Source organism: Mus caroli, chromosome 9 (assembly GCF_900094665.2).
Source record: "Mus caroli chromosome 9, CAROLI_EIJ_v1.1, whole genome shotgun sequence".
NCBI classification, from domain to species: domain Eukaryota; kingdom Metazoa; phylum Chordata; class Mammalia; order Rodentia; family Muridae; genus Mus; species Mus caroli.
This window is the reverse complement of record NC_034578.1, coordinates 63,959,000-63,978,463: the sequence shown is the minus strand read 5'-3', so window position 1 is coordinate 63,978,463 and position 19,464 is coordinate 63,959,000. Positions and strand designations below refer to the sequence as shown.

Genomic DNA, 19,464 nt, shown 5'->3' with positions numbered 1-19,464 from the left:
CATTTCAGTCACAGCACCTTTTGGCACTCTGTCAATCATGCTTTGGTGTTGGGGCTTGAATCCAGGACTTCATGCATAATAAGCATGCACTCTGCCGCTGNGCTATGTTGCTGTTAGTGTTTTGGAATCCATAGAAGTTGCACAGCCAAAACCTAACTCCGCTTCCTCATGTTCCTTTGACTACTAATGGTTCTTATTAAAGTAATCTAGATGTACCTGACTTTCTTGTAAATTCTTAAAGCCAAGTTAGCACAGAAATGGGTATAAATTAGGCATATCCTCCATGTGTTTTCTGTTAAGTATCCATTAAGTTCTGGCTAACAGCTCTCTTCTGGGTTGCCATTTCAGTCAAGCAAAGTGCCAATTCACTGACCACTGTTTGTTGAATAGATTGTTCTCTGTGCCTTCCTGACACAGAGATGATGTTCATCTCATGTTTGTGAGACAGTCCAGCTGTTGGAAGCATTGTGTATTTTCCNCTATCTCTGTTTATTCCACATGTTTAATAAGTTTGTGCTTTACCCAAACTGATTTATTTTTCCCTTGCAGACTTTTCTAAGTTCTTATTATGAATTGAATCTGGTAACCGCATATATAATCATGGTGCTCATGGGCATCTGGGCATTTTATGTTGCTGGAGGCAGCTGCCGAAGCCTGAAACTCTGCCTGCTCTGCCAAGACAAGGACTTTCTTCTTTACAACCAACGCTCCAGATAACCTCTGACCGTCANCACCTCCAAACAGCAGCCTGTGTCTTTAGAGGAAGCACAACTGGGCCCTGTTCTAAAAAGANCCCTTTCTTTTGGAACTTGGAAGCCACAGAACTGTCTAGCCTGGAACTGTCCTGTGCTTTCATGCAGCAGCCTCTGGAAGAGCTGCAGTGTAGCCTGCAGCCTGGCTGCACATTTGAAGCATCTGGGAAACAAGGACTGATGCTTCTGGGCTTCTCCAGACTTGATAATCCTGGATGTGCAAGACAGCTGAGAGTCACTAGGGTCTAATGGGACGTTCCAGAGAACACCCAAAAGCTGTTCAGTATTGGTCTTCTAAGCCAACTTCAGCTGAGCAAGTAAATATCTGAATGTGGTAACCAGGGTAGCCCTTGTCTTTTTATNTACTNNTGTCACAGACCCCAGGGCTGTTCTGTCTGTGGATNGNTTTGCTAGCCTTCACCAGCATCATAGGCTGTGCCTTTAAATGCAGTAACCTACACTGACATTATAACTTAGCCAAGGTAAGGTCCATGTATAACCTGTATTTTTCTCATTATTTTATCAATTTTAAGTTTTTCTTCCTCAGGCACTAGATTATTTATTTGAGTATAAATCCAGGCTCTTTAGGATTAATTATATGCTGACTTCCTTGGGAGAGTCTAAAATTATATGCTGAATTCCTTGGAAGAAATTGGCAGTGCAATTTCTATGGATTCCGTAAGTTTATTCATTATAAAATACTAACAGCCACATAGATTCCTCAGTTTTAAGCTGCTGTGTGTGCTGTCTGAAACTGGCTTGTCAAGGGAAAGCTCACCATTTTTATCTCTGAGAAGCCGGGCAGGGAGATGAATGATGGACCTTTGGGAGATCTTCTCTGGACTTTGTGAGAGTGTAGCTAAACCACAAAGTAGTGTGACATTGACACTTCTCATTTGCTACTGTGACACCAAACAATGCCATCACCCTAATGGTACAGGGTAAAGTTGGAGATAGACATTAAGCTGCCAGGTTTCAAGCTGGCATGTAACTTTTCATCTTCAGCAGTTTGCCTGGGTTCTGGTTACTGTGAGACAAACAGCATTCCCTTTACAGGACTACCCAAGGGCTTTGTTAGTCTTCCAGATAAGGCCTCTGGCTTCCTCTGTAAGAGGAAATGCTACTGCATTGGGAGTCTTCTGTGGAGACTGTTCCCAACTTAGAGTGTAAAGTAGAAATGACCTCTTCATGGAAGTGATGCCTTGGTGAACCCACCACACATGTGCACTGTCTATAAGAACCAGGGGCAGCAGTGAGAGGGCTTGGCAGTGACACTGAAGATGATTTACCCAGGAACTAAACCTTAATTGATGAACTTCCACCATGCTTAAAATATTTGAGTGTCTATGTAGAGATGCAAAACTTATAAAGCTTCTAGCAAGAATATAGATTACGTGAGAAACCACTGTTTCTCCTTAAAGGTTACTTCAGCTCTAAATCATGTTTGTGCCTCTGCTGGAGTTCATTGGTTTGTATCTTCATATAAGATTTCCCCTGGAGTAGAAGGACAAAGACATAGAAATCAAACAACAAACTTCACTTTACAAAGCCAAGAACAAGAAGATGCCCACAGGGCTGGGATGTGTTCCTCCCTGAGCATGGTCACGACTGCTGTCTTATACACCTTGCATGGAGATATTTCGATAAAATGTTTGCTTGTCTGAGGCATGGAGAACCTGAGAATTTGACTGTTATTATATTTGAGCTCTAAGCAAATTCTCTAAGATACCATGATATTAGAAATGAGGCTATTATACAATCTCAATTAATAAAAAACTCAGATGAATGGCTGGGAAGATGGCTCACTGGCTAAGCACACATACTGCTCTTTCAGAGGACCCAAGTTCAGTTCCAAGAACCCCCTTTGAGCAGCTCACAACCACTTCTAACTACAGCTCTAGGAGATCCAATCCATCTGGCCTTCAACTGCGACTGTATTCATATGCCCACACAGGCAGGACCATACATATTCAACAACAGAACCAATGCACATGAGGAGGAGATTTGCCTAGTGAAACTTAGTTGAATTATTGAATAGTCCTTATTTGCCTGTGGTTGTTCTTATACTATGAGTGTTGCTGTGTAGCTCAGGCAGAGCTGTTTCAATAGCCTGCTTTGCACCTTACCTAGAAAGCCTGAGGGAGGTGGAGTCTTACACATACACATTGAAGTGCTGCTCTTATTAATAATTGAAAAGGAGTAGCCTGGATGTTGTATGCTGTATTTCACACAGGTTTTCTGTGAAGAGAGAGAAAATGCACATAAAATTGACCTTGGGATTTTGAATATTGTTTTAGTGCTTGAGTAACAGAGATTTATTGACCATGTGAATAGCCGGGATAGATTCAGTTACGGTTTAATATAAGCCACATTTATCCTTAGTTTGTTTGAACCAGTGCTCTTCACTGGAGGTGTGTGCCAGCTGTCTGTTCTTTCACTTGCCGGACTAGCAGTGTAGCAGTAGTGACATCTTCAGAACATCCTGATGAAATGTGCTCAAAGGAAGTGAGGACAATGTCTTCAGACTGCTCAGAAGATAGCTTTTGTTCCCAGTAAACATAAGTACTGTGAGAGAGGTTTTTTCTCTCCCTAGTTCTTGTTTCATTAGCTTCAGCCCTGTGTCAAAACAGGTGTTAACAGTAGTTGTGAACACTGAAGCCTTGCTGGGGCTTATAGGCATGTGCCACCATGCCTAGCTAAAGGATCTCATTATGATTACAATATTTATCTTTTTGTTTAATAATAGGCTTTACTTTAGTCCTTTCTAATGTTTAGAGGAAATGGACACTATCTCTCTGTATCATCTATAACATTTTTACATGTTAAACCTTTATGACCCGTATGACCTGTAGCAGCAGACCTTCCAGGCCTGTGTTTTCCCAATGGACAGCAAAAACAGTATTTAACATTTCATTCTCTAGATATCCCTCATTTGGAGTAGACCATCTTTCAATATCTGTTAGTATAGTTGTTGCCTTGTTTGAAACTTGGCTGTACATTCTGTTGTTTGTTACTGATTAGTTATGAGGCTTTCAAAGTGAAGCTCATTAGCTAACGTACAACCCACAAAGCATGGATCATTTCTCTGTATTCAGAATCAATTTGGCATAAAGATGTTCCTTGTGGCTTCTTAATCCAAGTAGAGAAAAAAAAATCCTCAAAGATCTTGGAACTTTACTTTGAAAAAAATCTCTAAGTAATCGTGAAAGAGTGAACTTACAAAACATCACAGAGCAGTAGCTGAAGACAGAGGCCGGTGAAAATAGCCATGATTTAGCTTCTACTTGGCAGCTTTGAATAGCTTAGTCTTGTCACTTTCCCTCCCCTTCATGAGGAGACGAAGCAGCTGAGAGGCTGTGTGGCCTTTACCCTCAGACAGGAAGCCCAGGAAACTGGGAGGACCAATCACTGGAATCCATATGGTGGCAGTTGGCTCTGTTTGAATGAGGCTGTTCCAGGTTTGTATTGATCATCTTCCCGGATGATCCAGCTTCAGGCCCAATACCTCCGAGCCACTAGCTTGTAACACAGGTGACACATTTCCCAAGTGAGCTCAGAGTCGGCTACAGTTTCATGGGCCCTTTCTCAATAAAGTTGTGAGTCTTGCGAGATGTCATTATTGGGGATTAGTTAGAATGGAGATTTCCTGATGACCACCCTCAGATGTGAGAATCCTCTATTAGAAAAAAATATATATTTTGTCTTCATCTCCTCAAAAATTAGAAGAACTGCTCAGCTGTCATATTGTCCACATTTGAGTAGAACACTTGTATTCTGTTCAACAGACATTTTAATGTGTGAGTCCCAAGACTTTAAGGCTCAGTGACAAGTCACTGATACAAGTAACTGGTATTTGTTATTTAAGTGTAAATCATGGTAAATCTTGTAAAACTATACTTTAAAAATGTATTTGTATAAAATAAAAAGCGGAGTGTATAGTGCTTTCTTGGGGGTTTGCCTTTCACACAGACTGTTTAGACAGGTTTAAAAGATGGAAGAAACATATATACTATAGAGTCTTTTGTCACTAGAAAACTTAGAGTTAACCACATAGATTAAAACATCTACGTTTTATCGAGTCATGAAGCTCATACCTGTAATCCCAGGGCCTATGAGGGTGAGTCACTTCAAACCAGCTTGAGCTACAGTGACACCCTGTCTCAAAAATCTGTAACTATTGTGTTAAGGAAATTATAACATATGCTACTAATCATGAGTAACATAAAAGGCTTGAATAATACTATTTTAGATTTCAGAAGGATGAAGGGCACTGGAGAGTTTATATAGATAAAAAATAACAAGTGCTGGCTGAGAACCATGGGGCAGGAATTCATGTGAGTGCTGGAACAGGGAGAAGTTAGAAGAGAGGGAGGGAGGGAGAGAAGGAGAAAACCCATAGGGGTAGTATGCTGGGAGCAAGAGCAAAAACTGTCAATTACTGCTGACTGAATAGTAAGAACAGCAGGAGTAGATGGTAATGTGAAGAGAGATGAAAGTTGCTGGTGACCTTTATGGAAACAATTTCACCGTGGAAAAAAGGCTGATCACCTAAATGGGCGGGTTCTAGAGAATGGGAGGACATGCCAGTCTCCTGTGTACAGTGTTATAGAGGTGGGAGAAGAGCCTGAGGAGGAGGGGGAGCTACAGAGGCTGTAGCTATGTTGGAAATGTGTTATGATGGGAATGATTCAGTAGGAAGGAAAATAGTTGCCACATCAAAGTCCCTAGGAAGTGAGGAGAGAGGGATATATTTGGCATCAAAGGCTTATCAGATAAATACAGATGTTCAAAATCAAAAATTAGGAAAAACTAAAGCTAAAGGACAAAGAAACAACATAGCTAAGAACAAAAACGAGAGTACAACATTACTACTAGAGATCTCATATTAATAAAAAGGGAATACTGAGGTCAACTTAATGTCAATAAATTTAAATTTTTAGTTGAGGGGCTGGAGAGATGGCTCTGCTGTTAAGAACAGTGTACTGTTTTTCCAAAGGAACTAAATTTTGTCTCCAGCAACCATGTCTGACATCTCAGAATCATCTGGAACTCCAACTTCAAAGGGATCCAGCACTCTGGCCTCCATGGGCATCAGTGCTCACATGTAGCTCACATGCTACATATAGGCATATATACATGTGCATTACTACAAATAATACTTTTAAATTTTAGATTAAATGAATGAGGTTTAATAAATACTCACAAAGCTTATTCAAAAATTAGAAAATCTGGGTTTGGAGCAGTGGCTTATTGTTTAAGAACACTCGTTCTCTTGCAGAGGACACAGGTTCAGTTCCCAGCATCCACATACTGGTTCACAATTTTCTGTGACTCCAATTCCAGGGGTTCTGACACCCTCCTCTTTGTTCTGAGGGCACTGAATTCATGTGGTACATATACATATATGCAAGCAAACACTCATACATATTGAATAAAAATAAATATATATTTGAAAAAAGAAAAATATAAAAATCTGTGTCTTTTCAGACAGCTTTTCTTCTTGCCTCTTTTTCTATTTCCATGTGTGTTTGGAAGGTGCATGTGTTTCTGTGTGTGCTCATGCTTGCATATTTGTACGTGGGGCTCATGCATGTGCATGCTGAAGTTGCTGTCGAGAATCAGCCTTGGCTAGGTTGTTCTTCCATCTTATTTCTTGAGGCAAGGTCTCTCAATCAAACCCAATACTTGCTAATATGGCTACTTGCTATCCAGCTTGCCCTGGGAGTCCCCTGTCTGCCTCCTAAGGCTGGAATTACAAGTAAGCTGCCATGCCCACCTGACATTTCCATGGATTCTGGGAATCTGAACGCCTGTCCCCACTCTCATATAGGTGCTTTAATCACTGTGCAATCTTCCTAGTCACCTCTTTCTTGCTTCTTAATATTACTTTTCGTTATCTGTCAGGAGCTAGAATCACCTCGTAAGTAAAACAACTATCAGGATGAGTTTCATGATTAGTCTATATTTAATGTTTGTTGATTATTTGTAACCAGAAACAGGGTTCCTTAGGTTTGTTGTCTGTTTGTGCCAGAAACTTGGGGACCCTTGGGGGTACTTTTGTTCTCCTCTCCTCTTGACTGCCGCTTCCTTAATTCTTATTTTAGAGACTGTCTTACAGCTTCTTCTGCTGCAGTATACCAATACTGGCATTCCGTTGTTGCAGCAATATGGGAGTCATATAACAGTGATTTTCAATCTTCCTAATGCTTTGACCCTTTAATACAATTCCTAGTGTTGTGGTGACCTCCAATCATAAAATTATCTATAGTTGCTACTTCATAACTGTAATTTTTCTACTGTTATGAATCACAATATAAATATTTGATATGCAGGATATCTGATATGCAACCTCCCCACAAGAGGTCAGGACCCATATGTTAAGAACCACTGTCCCATATTCTTAAAATTATCAGCTTTTCAGTGAAATTCCTCCTGGAATTTATCTTAGTTTTCTCCTTAGTGGATAACACAGGGGAGTGCAATTGGAGAAAGCCTTTATTCAGGTAATATGAGACTCTGAGAAACATTTTTCCCCCTAAAATCAGTAATGAGGACAGAAGTATACACTTGCTCTATTCTTACAGAATAGAGTGCTTGAAGGTGAGGTTCTTTATCTTAGCCATGGAACCTCAGAGTTGCTCTGATTTGCATTTCCCTGATGACTGAGGACTTTGAACATTCCTTATACCATTCATCCATAGTAACAGCAACAGCATGGCACCGGCATCAGAACAGACACATACACTAATAGAGTAGAAGAAAGAGTACCCAGAAGTAAACGCAGAACCGGAGCCAGCTAATTTCCGACAAAGATGTTTTGAAAAACAAACATTGGAGAAAAAGAGCCTCTTCAAATAAAGCTGAGAAAACACAATATCCACATATAGAAGAATGAAATTAGGATATCTCACTCTGTATAAAAATCAATTCAAAATGAGTCAAAGACCTACTCTCATTCTTTGATATTCTCAAATACATCCTTGGAGCTTTCTTTAGCTAGTTGTGCCATGAATGCCTCCACATTTTTATTCTTTTTTAGCTCCAACTAGGAAGCATCTAGGCTTCAAGGTCTTTCTCAAGTGTCATTTCCTGTGTGAAGTCTTACCTGGCTTTATTAGACTTAGAAAGGTAAGGGAGTGACGACTTTCTCCACCACGATCCCTTACATGTTTTATTCTTAAATTGGGGGATAATTTACATTCAATAAAATGATTTGTAATGGAATATATGTACATATTTGCCCCTGTGTACTCTTATACTCCTCTCCTGCCAAGACATAGAACATATCCTTTCCCTAATGGTTGTTCTTCTTCCTTTCAAGCCACTCACACAGACACAACTAGTGGCTCTCGTGTCTATCATCAGCGATAAATTGTGCTTGTTTGGGGCCATCAAGATGGCTCAGTGGATGGAGGTGTTTGCTGCACAAGCCTGGCATCTTGAATTCAATTCCTAGAACCCATGTAAAAGTAGGAGAAGTGACTCCACAGTCTTGTCCTCCAATCTCCACATGCCCACCGTGGCCTATGTGCCTCTTCTCCACATACACTCAAATATATAGAATTTTTAATTTTCAAAACTGTCTTGTTCTTTTTTGAACTTTAACTCGAATAACATGAACTATTATACTTCTGTCTCTAGATTCTTTTGCCCAACAATTCCCAGGATTCATTTGTTTTAGTGAGTATCAGTATTTGCAAAATTCTATTCAATAAAAAAATTGCCATTATTTGGTTAGCCATTCTTCTGTTAATGGACAACATAGCATTATGTTCAGGTTACTTTATATTATAGTCAGTGGCTTTTGTCTTATGCTAGAATCCCCACCACTTATTCTACACTTAGCAGACAATTCTTTAAAGCTTTGCTTTCAAATGAGATGGTATGTGAGATAGTTGAAAGCTGCTCTCACTGATAGGAGGATACTATCTTCAATTCACCAGTGGTTAAAAGGGAGTGACAAGCTCCTGAACTGTGTGTGTTAATGGCTCCATGGCCCTCCATGGAAAGGATTTGAATGGTTCTCTGTTAGTCACAAGCAGAGACACTAAGACATGTGAGACCTGGTTTATTCAGAGAAGCTACCTGGTTGTGCTATACGTTTCACTAGAAAGCCTTTGCTTCTCCAAGTTGGCTGTGTCATCACTGAGTTGTCATAGAGGCCTCAGAATGCCCTTGAGCCCAGGGATCCTGTGTTTGTTGTGCACACTGTAGGCCATTAAAAGAGTTAATGTTTGAAAGGGGTGAACTCCAGTGGAAATGATTAGTTTGACTTACAGTACTCAGAGGTCATAGCTGGCCAAGTGAAGAGAGATCTCACTCCTGCCTGTAGTGGGAGTCTAAGGGAAGGTGTACAGCTCTGGCCAAACCTCTCCTACTTGGTGGCAAAGAGGAGATAAGATGGTTTGTCCTTATATGGGTCCCCCTTCCTGAATTCCCTTTTCTGAATTATGTAGTTGCTGTAATTAGGCTTTTATTTAAAGTGTAAAATTTGTACATTCTTGACATACACGGGGAAACCAAGATAATGAGCGTAGTCACCAGTTCAGCCGCTTCTCATATACTTGTGTAGTTAGTCCTTACATACACATATATACACATACCACTCCACCTCCCCAGGCAACCGCTGACCTGCTTCCTGTCACTATGTTTATATTCTTCAGATTTCTCTCATATGAAATGATATCCAAGTCTTGATGGAGAAGCACGCACTCACACTGTGTGCGTTTACTGTTTTTCTCTAGACCTGCTTTAGGAAAAGACCTAAACGTGGCCTTGGGAATTGAGTTTTACTTAAATAAGAGGTGAAGCTAATCCCCTGGGAGCTGAGCCAGCTCCTCTGCCCACTGCAGTTGGTGATGCTGGCTCAGACTGTACCCAGCTAGAAGTCAAAGTTGAATGGCACCAAACAGATTGCAGGCAGGAGGAGGTTGTTACCTTTCTAGAAATCATTTAGGGCTTTCAGTGTCTGGGATCATTGCATGACCAAGGCAAGGATGGTGAGTTCTATTACAAAAAAGTAATTCCAGACCATAAAGATGGACCTGGGTAAAAGTACCTGTTAGTGAGCCTGAGGGCATGAGGTGGACTCATAGGACCAACATGGTTGGAATGAGAAAAATGACTCCTGCAAGTTGTTCTCTGATATCTGTATGTGCTCTATGGCAACTTCCTGAAAACACATGTACACACACACATACACCCCCCACATACATACATCATATATACATGTATACATACATAATACATACATACATACATAAATACATACATACTAGAGACAGAGAGCCAGGGAGACAGAGTTGGAGAGACAGAGAGAGAGAAAGAGAAACAAAGAGAGTAGGGTGCTTTATGTAGCCGGAGGAGGGCCCCCTAGTTCTGCTAATGAAGACCTTAATGGTCGCTAGCTAGCCAGCCAGATACTTGTTTTCCACTAAGGAGATGGAAGCAGTGCTCCATGTTTCCCTAGGTGGTTGCTTCATGGAGTTAAAGTACACAGAAACAGCCAAGGCTGTTTAAGGCACTAGCAAACTGCTGGTTGGCCTACAGTCAGACTGACACAATACAGTCAAATATACGTCACCTGGTGGCAAGCAGTTCTATGGTAAATCATTCAGTGCAGCCAGGAATTTGGCCCCTGTTTGTGCCAAGTCATTAAGTAATGAAGTGGGGAGGAGTTGTCCCCATGGCACCCAGCCTCATATCTCCCTGAAGTCTTGTGCAACAGTCAATTCTGAGTCATAAAAGCCACTATGAGCCCCTGGCTGGGTGACCTTCAGAGTAGATGGCAGCTCAGTGTGGCCATATCCAGATGTACCCTGCAGACAGTGGTAAGGATTGTGCCTCTGCTTCTTGCAGATGCCCCAGAGATCACTCCTCCTTGGAGGGAACCTTGTAGGGTTTGTGACACTCTGAAAGAGCACCACTCTCTAACGTAGTGAACGATGCAATCAACGGAGTTAGTGTGCATCACTCTGCTAGAACCTAGCCTCTTCAGCTGGCTGGTACCTGGAAATACCTTGTAGGTGAGAGGACCCAACAACTTTAAAGGGAAGGGAGGAGTGAGGGAGGGATGGAGGGAAGAAGGAAGAGATACTGTGTTCTGTTGAGGATAATCAGGTACCAGCTACAATAGAAGACAGGCAGAAGCACCCCAGGTCCAAGTCACTCCTCAACACCTGGACCCTCCAGGCAGTGTCTGGGGTCAGGAGGGCTTTGAAACTGCTGATGCTACAGTGAAGGAACAGGAGGAACCAAGTCCAAGGTCTGCTGCTAACCTGCTCATCTTGGCTTGATTTTCCTCTTCCTCCTGTCTCCTCCCCTCTCTGGTGTCCTCTAAAATCTGTCTCCCATCTCCGTCCTTCTAACCCCAAGTTGGTCCTCTAGACCTAATTCCCCATGTGCAATAAATATGGTATACATGTAAAATATTTAAGTTATATGATAGTATAATTAAATATCTCATTACAGTTGCTGATTACATAGTGAAATGACACTATCTTAGTAAGGTCCTTTGGATTATAAAAGATTATTAATGTCACTGGTTTCTTTATCCCCCTTTTGTGTGGGTACTAGAAAGCCTAAGCTGTGACTCTCAACCTTCTAAGACCCTAAAATTCAGTTCCATATGTTGTGGTGACCCCCAACTACAAAATTATTTTGTTACTACTTCATAACTGTAATTTTGATATTATTAATTATAATATAAATATCTTTTACTATAAATCCCAAATGGGGTTTCAACCTATAGGTTGAAAATCAGTGGTCTAAAGTGCTGTGTGGCTATTATATTTTATCTCTATTGGATGGTATATTCAGTACATTCATCGTCTTTCTTTTCCGTCCATCTGTTTAAATCCACTCTTTTATTTTTATTCTTGAAAATGGGGTCTCATTATGTAGTCGAGGCTGGTCTTGAACTCTTGAGCCTCCCAAGGGCTGGTAACACAAGTATCCTGTGTCTTTTTCTTCAAGGCCCAGCTTAGGTAGTAGTTTTAACTGTATTTAGATGAGGGCATGATCAAGATGAGGGTTTGAAGTGGTGGCACATGCCTTTAATTCCAGCACTTGGGAGGCAGAGGCAGGTGGATTTCCGAGTTCGAGGCCAGCCTGGTCTACAGAGTGAGTTCCAGGACAGCGGGGGCTACACAGAGAAACCCTGTCTCAGAAAACTGAAAAAAAAAAAAATGACAGCTTGAAGGCATTCTGTCTGCCATGGGTAGTTTCCACCTGAGCGCTTTCCCGGCTTAACCCAGATGAGTCTTGATTCTACAGAATGTGGATAAAGACTGCAGAGAGAGGAGATACTGCCTGATTCAGGAAGTGTCTCCAACCTCCTGCCTAGAGGGATAGGAGTAAGTCCAAAGCATGAGCGTTTCAGGGAGCTCTGTGTCTTGTTCCCAACCTGTCTGCATCCCTACAAGTGCATGACATCCAGAGGGATGCCAAAGCCTGGGTTCTCAGTAAAGCAACTGTCAACACTTCTAGTCCTAAGCTGGGGCTGCTGCTGTGTCAACTCCCAGAACACGTTACTCATGGATAGTTCTCTAAATAACTCAAACAATGATGGGACCTACTATAACCCGAATGGTACTGCCTCATCAGCAAAGTAGTATGTGAGCTCTGGATTTAGACAAAAGGCTATTTGGGGATGATAGCGTGCTTTGCAAAGAATCCAAATAAGGAAATAGGCAGCCAAGAGAGGCTATCTACCTACTGCATGTAGTGTTGTCAGGGGTAAAAAGAGACAGACCTATTTCCTATAGTCATAACCCTTTCATTTGAGCTATCTCCTCTTTTCCCATCCATCTCTTCAAATCTAACGTAGGAATGGGTACACAGCATTCATAGAGGGTGTTAAATGGCTGCGACTGGAATCACAGGTGATTGTGAGCCACTGGACATTGAGAGCCAGCTCTCTGCAAGAGCACCAAGTACTTGTGGCTTCCTGATGCTTCTGTCTCAGACTCTCAACTACTAGGCATCCTGTGACTTGCTCTTCAAGACTGTTTATAATGTTTCCTTCCTAAGCTCTCCCCTAATTACTCTGTCTTCCTCAGCCTCACTAATAAGCAGCTACATGGCTCAGAGATGCACACATCATGCATCTTCATACTCCTCCATCCTAAGTGATTAAGTCCATCTGTATTTTTGTTTGGAGCCAGAGTCAAAGAGCTGGATGCAAATGACAAGACCTTCTGCTACTCATCACCAGCAGTAATGCTTCATTCACTGTTACCTCAGGAAAAAAAAATCAGTCTGATGTGAAAAACATTTTTATTATAATCTCTTAAACTTTCAGTGTATGTTTTCATTACAATCATTGGTACAATAAATATGGAAATGCTAAGCAGACAATTATCACAGTGGCCTATGGGCTGAGGGACAGGGACCCAGGAATACTGTTACCCTGGATACTTCCTCAGGGCCAATCAGGAGGTCTTCAAAGAGTATTGAGAGGGAGAGGAATAGAAATATTATTAAGACTGTCAGTGCAGCAACTTTTAGAATGTCTATTAAAGCCATGGATACAGGATTTACGATAACAGAAGATGGATACTAAAAAAGAACAGAGACTCAAGTTCTCCTGTAAGAGGCAGAGGAAACATTGCAGAAGCCAGTGCCTTTCTCGGGTCCCCAGTGTGTGCCCCCATCCACCCACGCATTGTGTTGGTCATCTCCACCTGCCTTGTGCCCAGCCCAGTGCCCACCCAGGCTCTCCTAGGCACCCACCTTGCACCTCGCACGGCAGAGTTAAGGAGCGCAAGGTGAGCTGTGCATCAAATACCACAGCACTGGTTTCCCTCAGTGGTGGCCAGGTGTTCACAGAATGATTTTGAATCTGCATCTTCAGGAGTTAAAGGTTGACAGCGCTGATTCTTGGAGCACTCTTTCTGCCTCCTTGGCTTTGTTTTGTCTCAGCCATGAGGGTTGAGCGAACACTGAATAGCTGGACCGTGCTGAAGGGGAAGAGGGAAGGAGAAACACCACTGTTTTTGCCTCCTAGCACCTCTCCTTTTCTGACCAGTCCTCGTGCCAGCTATGATGACCACGCTGCACTCTCAGATAACTTGTTAGTGTATACGCTTCTTTAAGACAGTCGTGCTGCCCTGGACTGCTTTATGCCAGCTCTTGGCTGACAATCCTGGACCAAGCTCAGGAAACTAAATTGTGTTGCTTCTTCTTGAGGCTTGTTCTTACTGTGGTGACACCATTGGTCCCAAGGCTAGGGTGGCACCCAGACTCCAAGGCTGTCAGAGGTTTTGTGTGCATGCACGTATCCTGCACACACAGCTGCCACCATGAAACATTCTGATAGCAGAAGAGATTTTTATCAAGTCAGAAGGAGGAAGGGATAGAAGTAGGAAAAAAATATAAACCTTGTTCTTCAAGAGGACATTCCATGCTGTCAAAATGAGACTAAATCAGAGAACTCCCTATGAACTGCAAGGAGCTAGCAATTAGGGGCTGGTGGCTGAGACTTCCTTTGAGCCATGGAACTGACTGCTCTCCACAGGGTTCTCACCTCTATGGAAAGAACATGAAGAAGGGATTAAGCATTCCCAGAAACCATGGGACTGAGTGGGAAGAACAGGGAGATTCCTAGAAACATGCTATTGGTTTCAGGACTTAAATACCAGGACCAAGTTTAGTTCTACACAGATAGCTTTCTGCTTTGATGGTATGAAAATACATTTTACCTAAACATTATTTAGACCTATCCACAGCCAGAGGCGTAGACAGTCCTGACAATGAGTGGGCAGGAGGAAGATCAGACAAGGTAAAACTGACATTTGGGTAAAGGAGGCAGAGCTGTCCAGTAGTCTGCTTTTGTCTGTTTCTCATGGGTTCAAAACAGGGTAGATTATTCCAGAACTCACATCTACTACAAGACAGAGGGAGTAATTCATTTTCAAGTAATGGATTGGAATATAAAGTGTAACTGTCCTCTTCCTGAGGCCAAGTAAGTGATAACATAGACTTTTCCCCCCACATTATATCTTGATTCCAGTTCTGACTACAAAGGAAGACTCCTGGACAATGCACGCCTTCCTGTTCCCTCTGTTTCCCTCATTGTTTGTCTTCCTTTCATCCCCACTAAGGAATAAAACTTGAGTGAGGCTTGGTCAATGTCTGTAACCCAAAAGATGGGACTGTAAAAAATGCCCTAGTTTATTATAGTTGTCCTTTCTTTCTGATAATTTCATACTTCCTGTCTCAGTTCTTCCCTGTTAGGTGTGAGGCCAGGTTTGCTGGCAGTCTGTCAGAGCAGAAGGAAAACCAAGGAAGACAACTGCTCCCTGAGGGATGAAGCTGAGTTTCAAAAGTGTCACCTAAGCAAAGGGTACATGTTCTAGTCTGGAAGGTCGGAGAATAGCTAGAATGTTCAGGGCCCTGGAGATGGACCAGGAAGAACCCAGGATGGAAGTGTTTTCCAAACCACAATGGCCCACCAGCAGGTTCGGTTTGTGACCCAGAATTCAGAATCTTTAGCCATCTCACACAGCTGGAGAAATCCACTCAAAACTCCTGCCCCCCTAGTTCAGTTCATCCCACTCACTGGTCACCCTGGGGTGGCTGTGACAGCAGAGCAGGGGAGGCCCAGCTGGAACCTCACAAGAGTCTGGGGGGAGGGGATACAGGTGAGCTCAAGAGAACACCTGGAGGTATTTCAAGTGTCCAGAGAGCCAAAGTATGGAGTGTCCAAAGCAAGGTCCTTCCTTGGATGTCTGAGACTGCCAGGGACCTCAGGCGTGGACCTCAGCCTCCTTCTTGATGGCTGGTTTATAAATGACTCCCTTGTTGTCACCTTTTTTGCTACAGGAACAATAAGAACACAAGTCTTGTTAGTCAAAGAGAGAGAGAGAGAGAGAGAGAGAGAGAGAGAGAGAGAGAGAGAGAGAATGCCCGAGAGCAGCCTGGCTCAGGTGCAAGATGAAGGAGCTTTAGAAGCCCAGATTTCTTTCTTGAGGACTCCCCAGTCCTTTGGACTTAAGAGAGAATGGTATCATGCTACACATTAACTAAACCTCAGCCTATTTGTTTTCTCTCTTTTTTTTTCTTTTCTTTTGTTTTTGTTTTTTTTGTTGTTTGTTTGTTTTTGTTTTGTTTTGTTTTGTTTTTTCGAGACAGGGTTTCTCTGTGTAGCCCTGGCTGTCCTGGTACTCACTCTGTAGACCAGGCTGGCCTTGAACTCAGAAATCCGCCTGCCTCTGCCTCCCAAGTGCTGGGATTAAAGACGTGCACCACCACCACTCGGCTTGTTTTCTGTTTTCAAGGCCTGGTCCTACTAGACCTGCATTCTGAAGAAGGTCTCATTATTACCCCCTTCACTTCAAAGCTCCGATGCCGTAATTCCTAGAAACCTTCTTATTTTCCTTACCAGGAGAAATAAAGTATGTCTTAGGAAAAGCCGAGCATGGCAATAAAACTGTGGGCAAAGGCACTTATAGCTGGTATGAGTGAGAGGTCAGGGCTTTCTTCATTTTTTTGTTGACTCATAGGAGAAAAACCAGATGTACAGATATTAGTGCAAAGACAAATACAAACTTGTCTAAGGTCACACAGCTAGTTAGTAATAGAACCTAACTAGGTAGGGTCACCTCCACACCTGAGCACAGTAACCCTTACATGACCAGTGTTTCATGCAAGGAGCTAGGACACTGGTGTCTGGACAACAGCATTCCTAAGATAGCGTGGGTCACACAACAGGGGCTCTTTCTTCTGCAAAATTGTCTTGCCATATGGATCAACCATCATGGCCACATACGGCATACATTCAGAATGGGGAGTCTGATTCCAAACCAACTCACCTCTTCTTCCTTTTGAAGAGCCAAATAGACACTGCCAGAACAATGGAGATGCCAAGAACGCCAGCCAGGGCCACTGAAAGGATGATACCTGGGGAAAAGGCAGGGAGCATGTGTCATCCTCTACGCTTTGCCTCATCTCATCTTCATCATAGCACTCGGGCAGGAAACTATGTCCTAGCTACACGGTTGTCCTTGGAACATTATCATCTCCCCACCTCTCTTCTCAGAGTCTAGCCTCTGGCTTTGTGGCTTAAAGGGCCATTGGAAGCTGTACTTAAAAGTGCCTTATGTAAATTGCAGTGATTTCTAGCAGGGGTTCTCAAACTCACACAAGGATCATGTTCACAATGTAGAATTACCAAAAGGTCAGCTTTGATCTACTGGACCTGGAACCCAGGAATCTGCATTTTATTTTCAACTATCTCCAGCTGATGTTGATGTTGATGTCTGTGGTCTGTGAACCACACTGTGAGAAACCCTGTGCTACAGAATAAAATCTGTATTTGCTTGCTGGATGTAAGTTCCCTTAGGATGACTCTATCACTGTTGCCTCCAATTTCAATTGCAGTCCTAAACAACTAACTCATGGTGAAGGTCATGTGGCCAGCCACCTGACCTTAACACTGGACTTGGGTGTGTTTTTACAAAATGCCCTCCAACGTTAATCAACAGGCTGAATTTAAGTGGAATTTTTGCATACACCTCACAGTGTGATTGGTCTTTCATTAGAGAAACATTTGATTGGCAGTTCATTCTTTTAATTAGAGAACAGCTTGAGGGGCACCAGAAGCCAAAGCGACAGCAGAGAAGCAAAGAAGATGGGCTGAAAATTTCACAGGCCCAGATCACACTGAAAATCATGGGGTCACCCAGTTGTAGCATGCACACTCAGGAGGCCACATACCCAAACTCAGTCCTGTGTCGGTAAGCAGTCCTACTTAAAAGGGGGAGAGAAGATTGGAAGTTAATCTAGAGCCAGACCATGATGAATCTGATTGGTGCATAGTAAAAAACTCTGCCTTTTATTTTTGGTTGGTATTCTAGAGCTTATTCATATTGGGGGATGATTACCCTCGACTTAGGTTGATGGGGTAGGGGAAGTGCCCACCTAGGGAATCCATACTGTTTCCTCTCCATCCTCTGTACCTTTACCACAGTCACTTTCTTTGCTGGACAAGACTTCAGTTTTTAATCATGGTGGCCGAAAAGGCAAGGTGAAGACGCATTAAGAGTCAATCTACCTTGGCAAGTTGTTGCCTACTTCGCTTGGTACTTGTCTTCCCCAGTACAGAACCTGCTGCAAGCATTCTATTTCCACCTACTCTGTCATCTCGGTTTGGTTCTCTCCACTTCCACTTGGCCCTACTGGACAAACTCCTCTATTATACCAACCTATCTGCTGTGCTTCAAGAGACTGAAGAATTACAACTTCCCTGAGGAATAAGTAGGGTGAGTTTAGAGTTCTGAGCAGGGTTCAGCCATTGAAGGTAAAATTCCTTATCCTATATGGGATCTCAGAAGACAGAGTCCCAGGTAACTGTATCTTCCTAAATAAACGGGGGAACCGAGTCACAACAACTTCCCCAAGAAGCCCCTAGCCTGCCTCCTATAGGTTCTCACTGCTTTTCCTCTTTCGCTCAGCCAGGGCCTTCATCTAAAGAAGTCTCTGCTTACTTATATCCCTTTTTCTAGTGGTTTTGTGAAACTTACAGAGCTAGTGTGTGTTCATCCCTGCGTGCCTCCCTGCCTTCCTATTTGTGGTGTTTGTTTTAACACTGGAATCCTCAGTGTGACAGGCAGTGGTAACCCATTCTGACACCCAGAGATAGCCTACACCAGCAAAGCCCACCATAAGAACTGAGACTCTAGGTGAGCCCTGGTATGAGGTGCCAGCAGAGGTAAGAATTCACCCTTGAGGCTTACACAAGACCAGAGGTTGCAAGGTGAGGATTCACTCACTTGCCTTCTCCTATCCTGTGGCCAGGTCCTGGCTGACTCAACAGGAGCTAGGATTCCTTTATTTCTTCTCTGCCACTCTACAAGTTCACACCAAGCCTGCCAAGCCTCTGAGACGAGCCTGACCCTGAGAGGCCTTGGTTACTGCCAGAGTCATAAGGAGAGTGTCCCCAAGGGTAGGTGGATTGTTCCTGTTCTGGCTGGCAACCACCAGTTCTTAAGTAGCTCCCCTGCTCAGATAGCCTGCCAGAGCCTCCCTGGTAAACTGAACGTGGGTAGCAACATATGGCTTGAGATGTACAGAGGGCAGGTTCACACTAGGGGAAAATTTCATGCTTCTACAGCGCCTACTGTGTACTCCCCCTGGCCTGAGGTTCAAGCACAGCACAACTTAGTATTTGAGTTTGCTGGGGTTTTGGTTTTTTTTTTCCCATGGCACCCAAAGACCTTGTTTGTTTCTCTTATAAGCTCCAGCTGTTTCTTCTCTATCCCTGTGAGGAAACAGTATTCCAACCCAAGTTTTTACTGCTGGGTGGCCTCCTGTCAGGGACTAAATTGCCTCTCCTTAGAAACAATGATGTGAGCCTAAACAGCTATGGAGACAAAGACTGGGATGGAAGAATCTTCAGCTAAGACTTTCATGTTGCAAAAAAACCCAAAAAACAAAAAACAAACAAACAAAAAAAAAAACAAGCAAGCTTGACCTAAGGCAAAGAACCTAAGTGCCAAGGAAGAGAGATTCAGGTAGCAGTGTCACCCTAACAAATCTTTCTACCTCCATGATGCCCAAGACAGAAAGATGGGGTTAGAACACCATCCCAAGCCGGGCGTGGTGGCGCACGCCTTTAATCCCAGCACTCGGGAGGCAGAGGCAGGCCGATTTCTGAGTTCGAGGCCAGCCTGGTCTACAAAGTGAGTGCCAGGACAGCCAGGGCTACACAGAG

General features: G+C 43.0%; 2 protein-coding genes across 5 annotated transcripts in view; one reads left to right on the top strand and one right to left on the bottom strand.

Moving 5' to 3' along the window:
- Nucleotides 1–3,894, top strand: part of LOC110301773 (gamma-secretase subunit APH-1B) — a 20,970-nt gene extending 17,076 nt beyond the window's left edge. The window contains exon 6 of the mRNA XM_021172418.2: nt 550–3,894. Within this exon, the coding sequence (XP_021028077.1) occupies nt 550–717 (168 nt within the window). The 3' untranslated portion in view covers nt 718–3,894. The remainder of the gene's footprint in view (nt 1–549) is intronic.
- Nucleotides 3,895–13,011: 9,117 nt separating this feature from the next.
- Ca12 (carbonic anhydrase 12) overlaps nt 13,012–19,464 on the bottom strand; it is a 53,161-nt gene continuing 46,708 nt past the window's right edge. The window contains exons 9-11 of one of the 4 annotated variants that reach the window (XM_021172566.2): nt 17,469–17,498; nt 16,565–16,652; nt 13,012–15,569 (exon numbers count right to left, since the gene is read on the bottom strand). In XM_021172566.2, coding sequence (XP_021028225.1) covers nt 15,500–15,569; nt 16,565–16,652; nt 17,469–17,498 — 188 coding nt within the window. In that variant the 3' untranslated portion in view covers nt 13,012–15,499. Of the gene's footprint in view, nt 15,570–16,564; nt 16,653–17,468; nt 17,502–19,464 lie in introns of all 4 variants that reach the window. The other 3 variants (XM_029481838.1, XM_029481836.1, XM_029481837.1) reach the window with 3 other exon arrangements.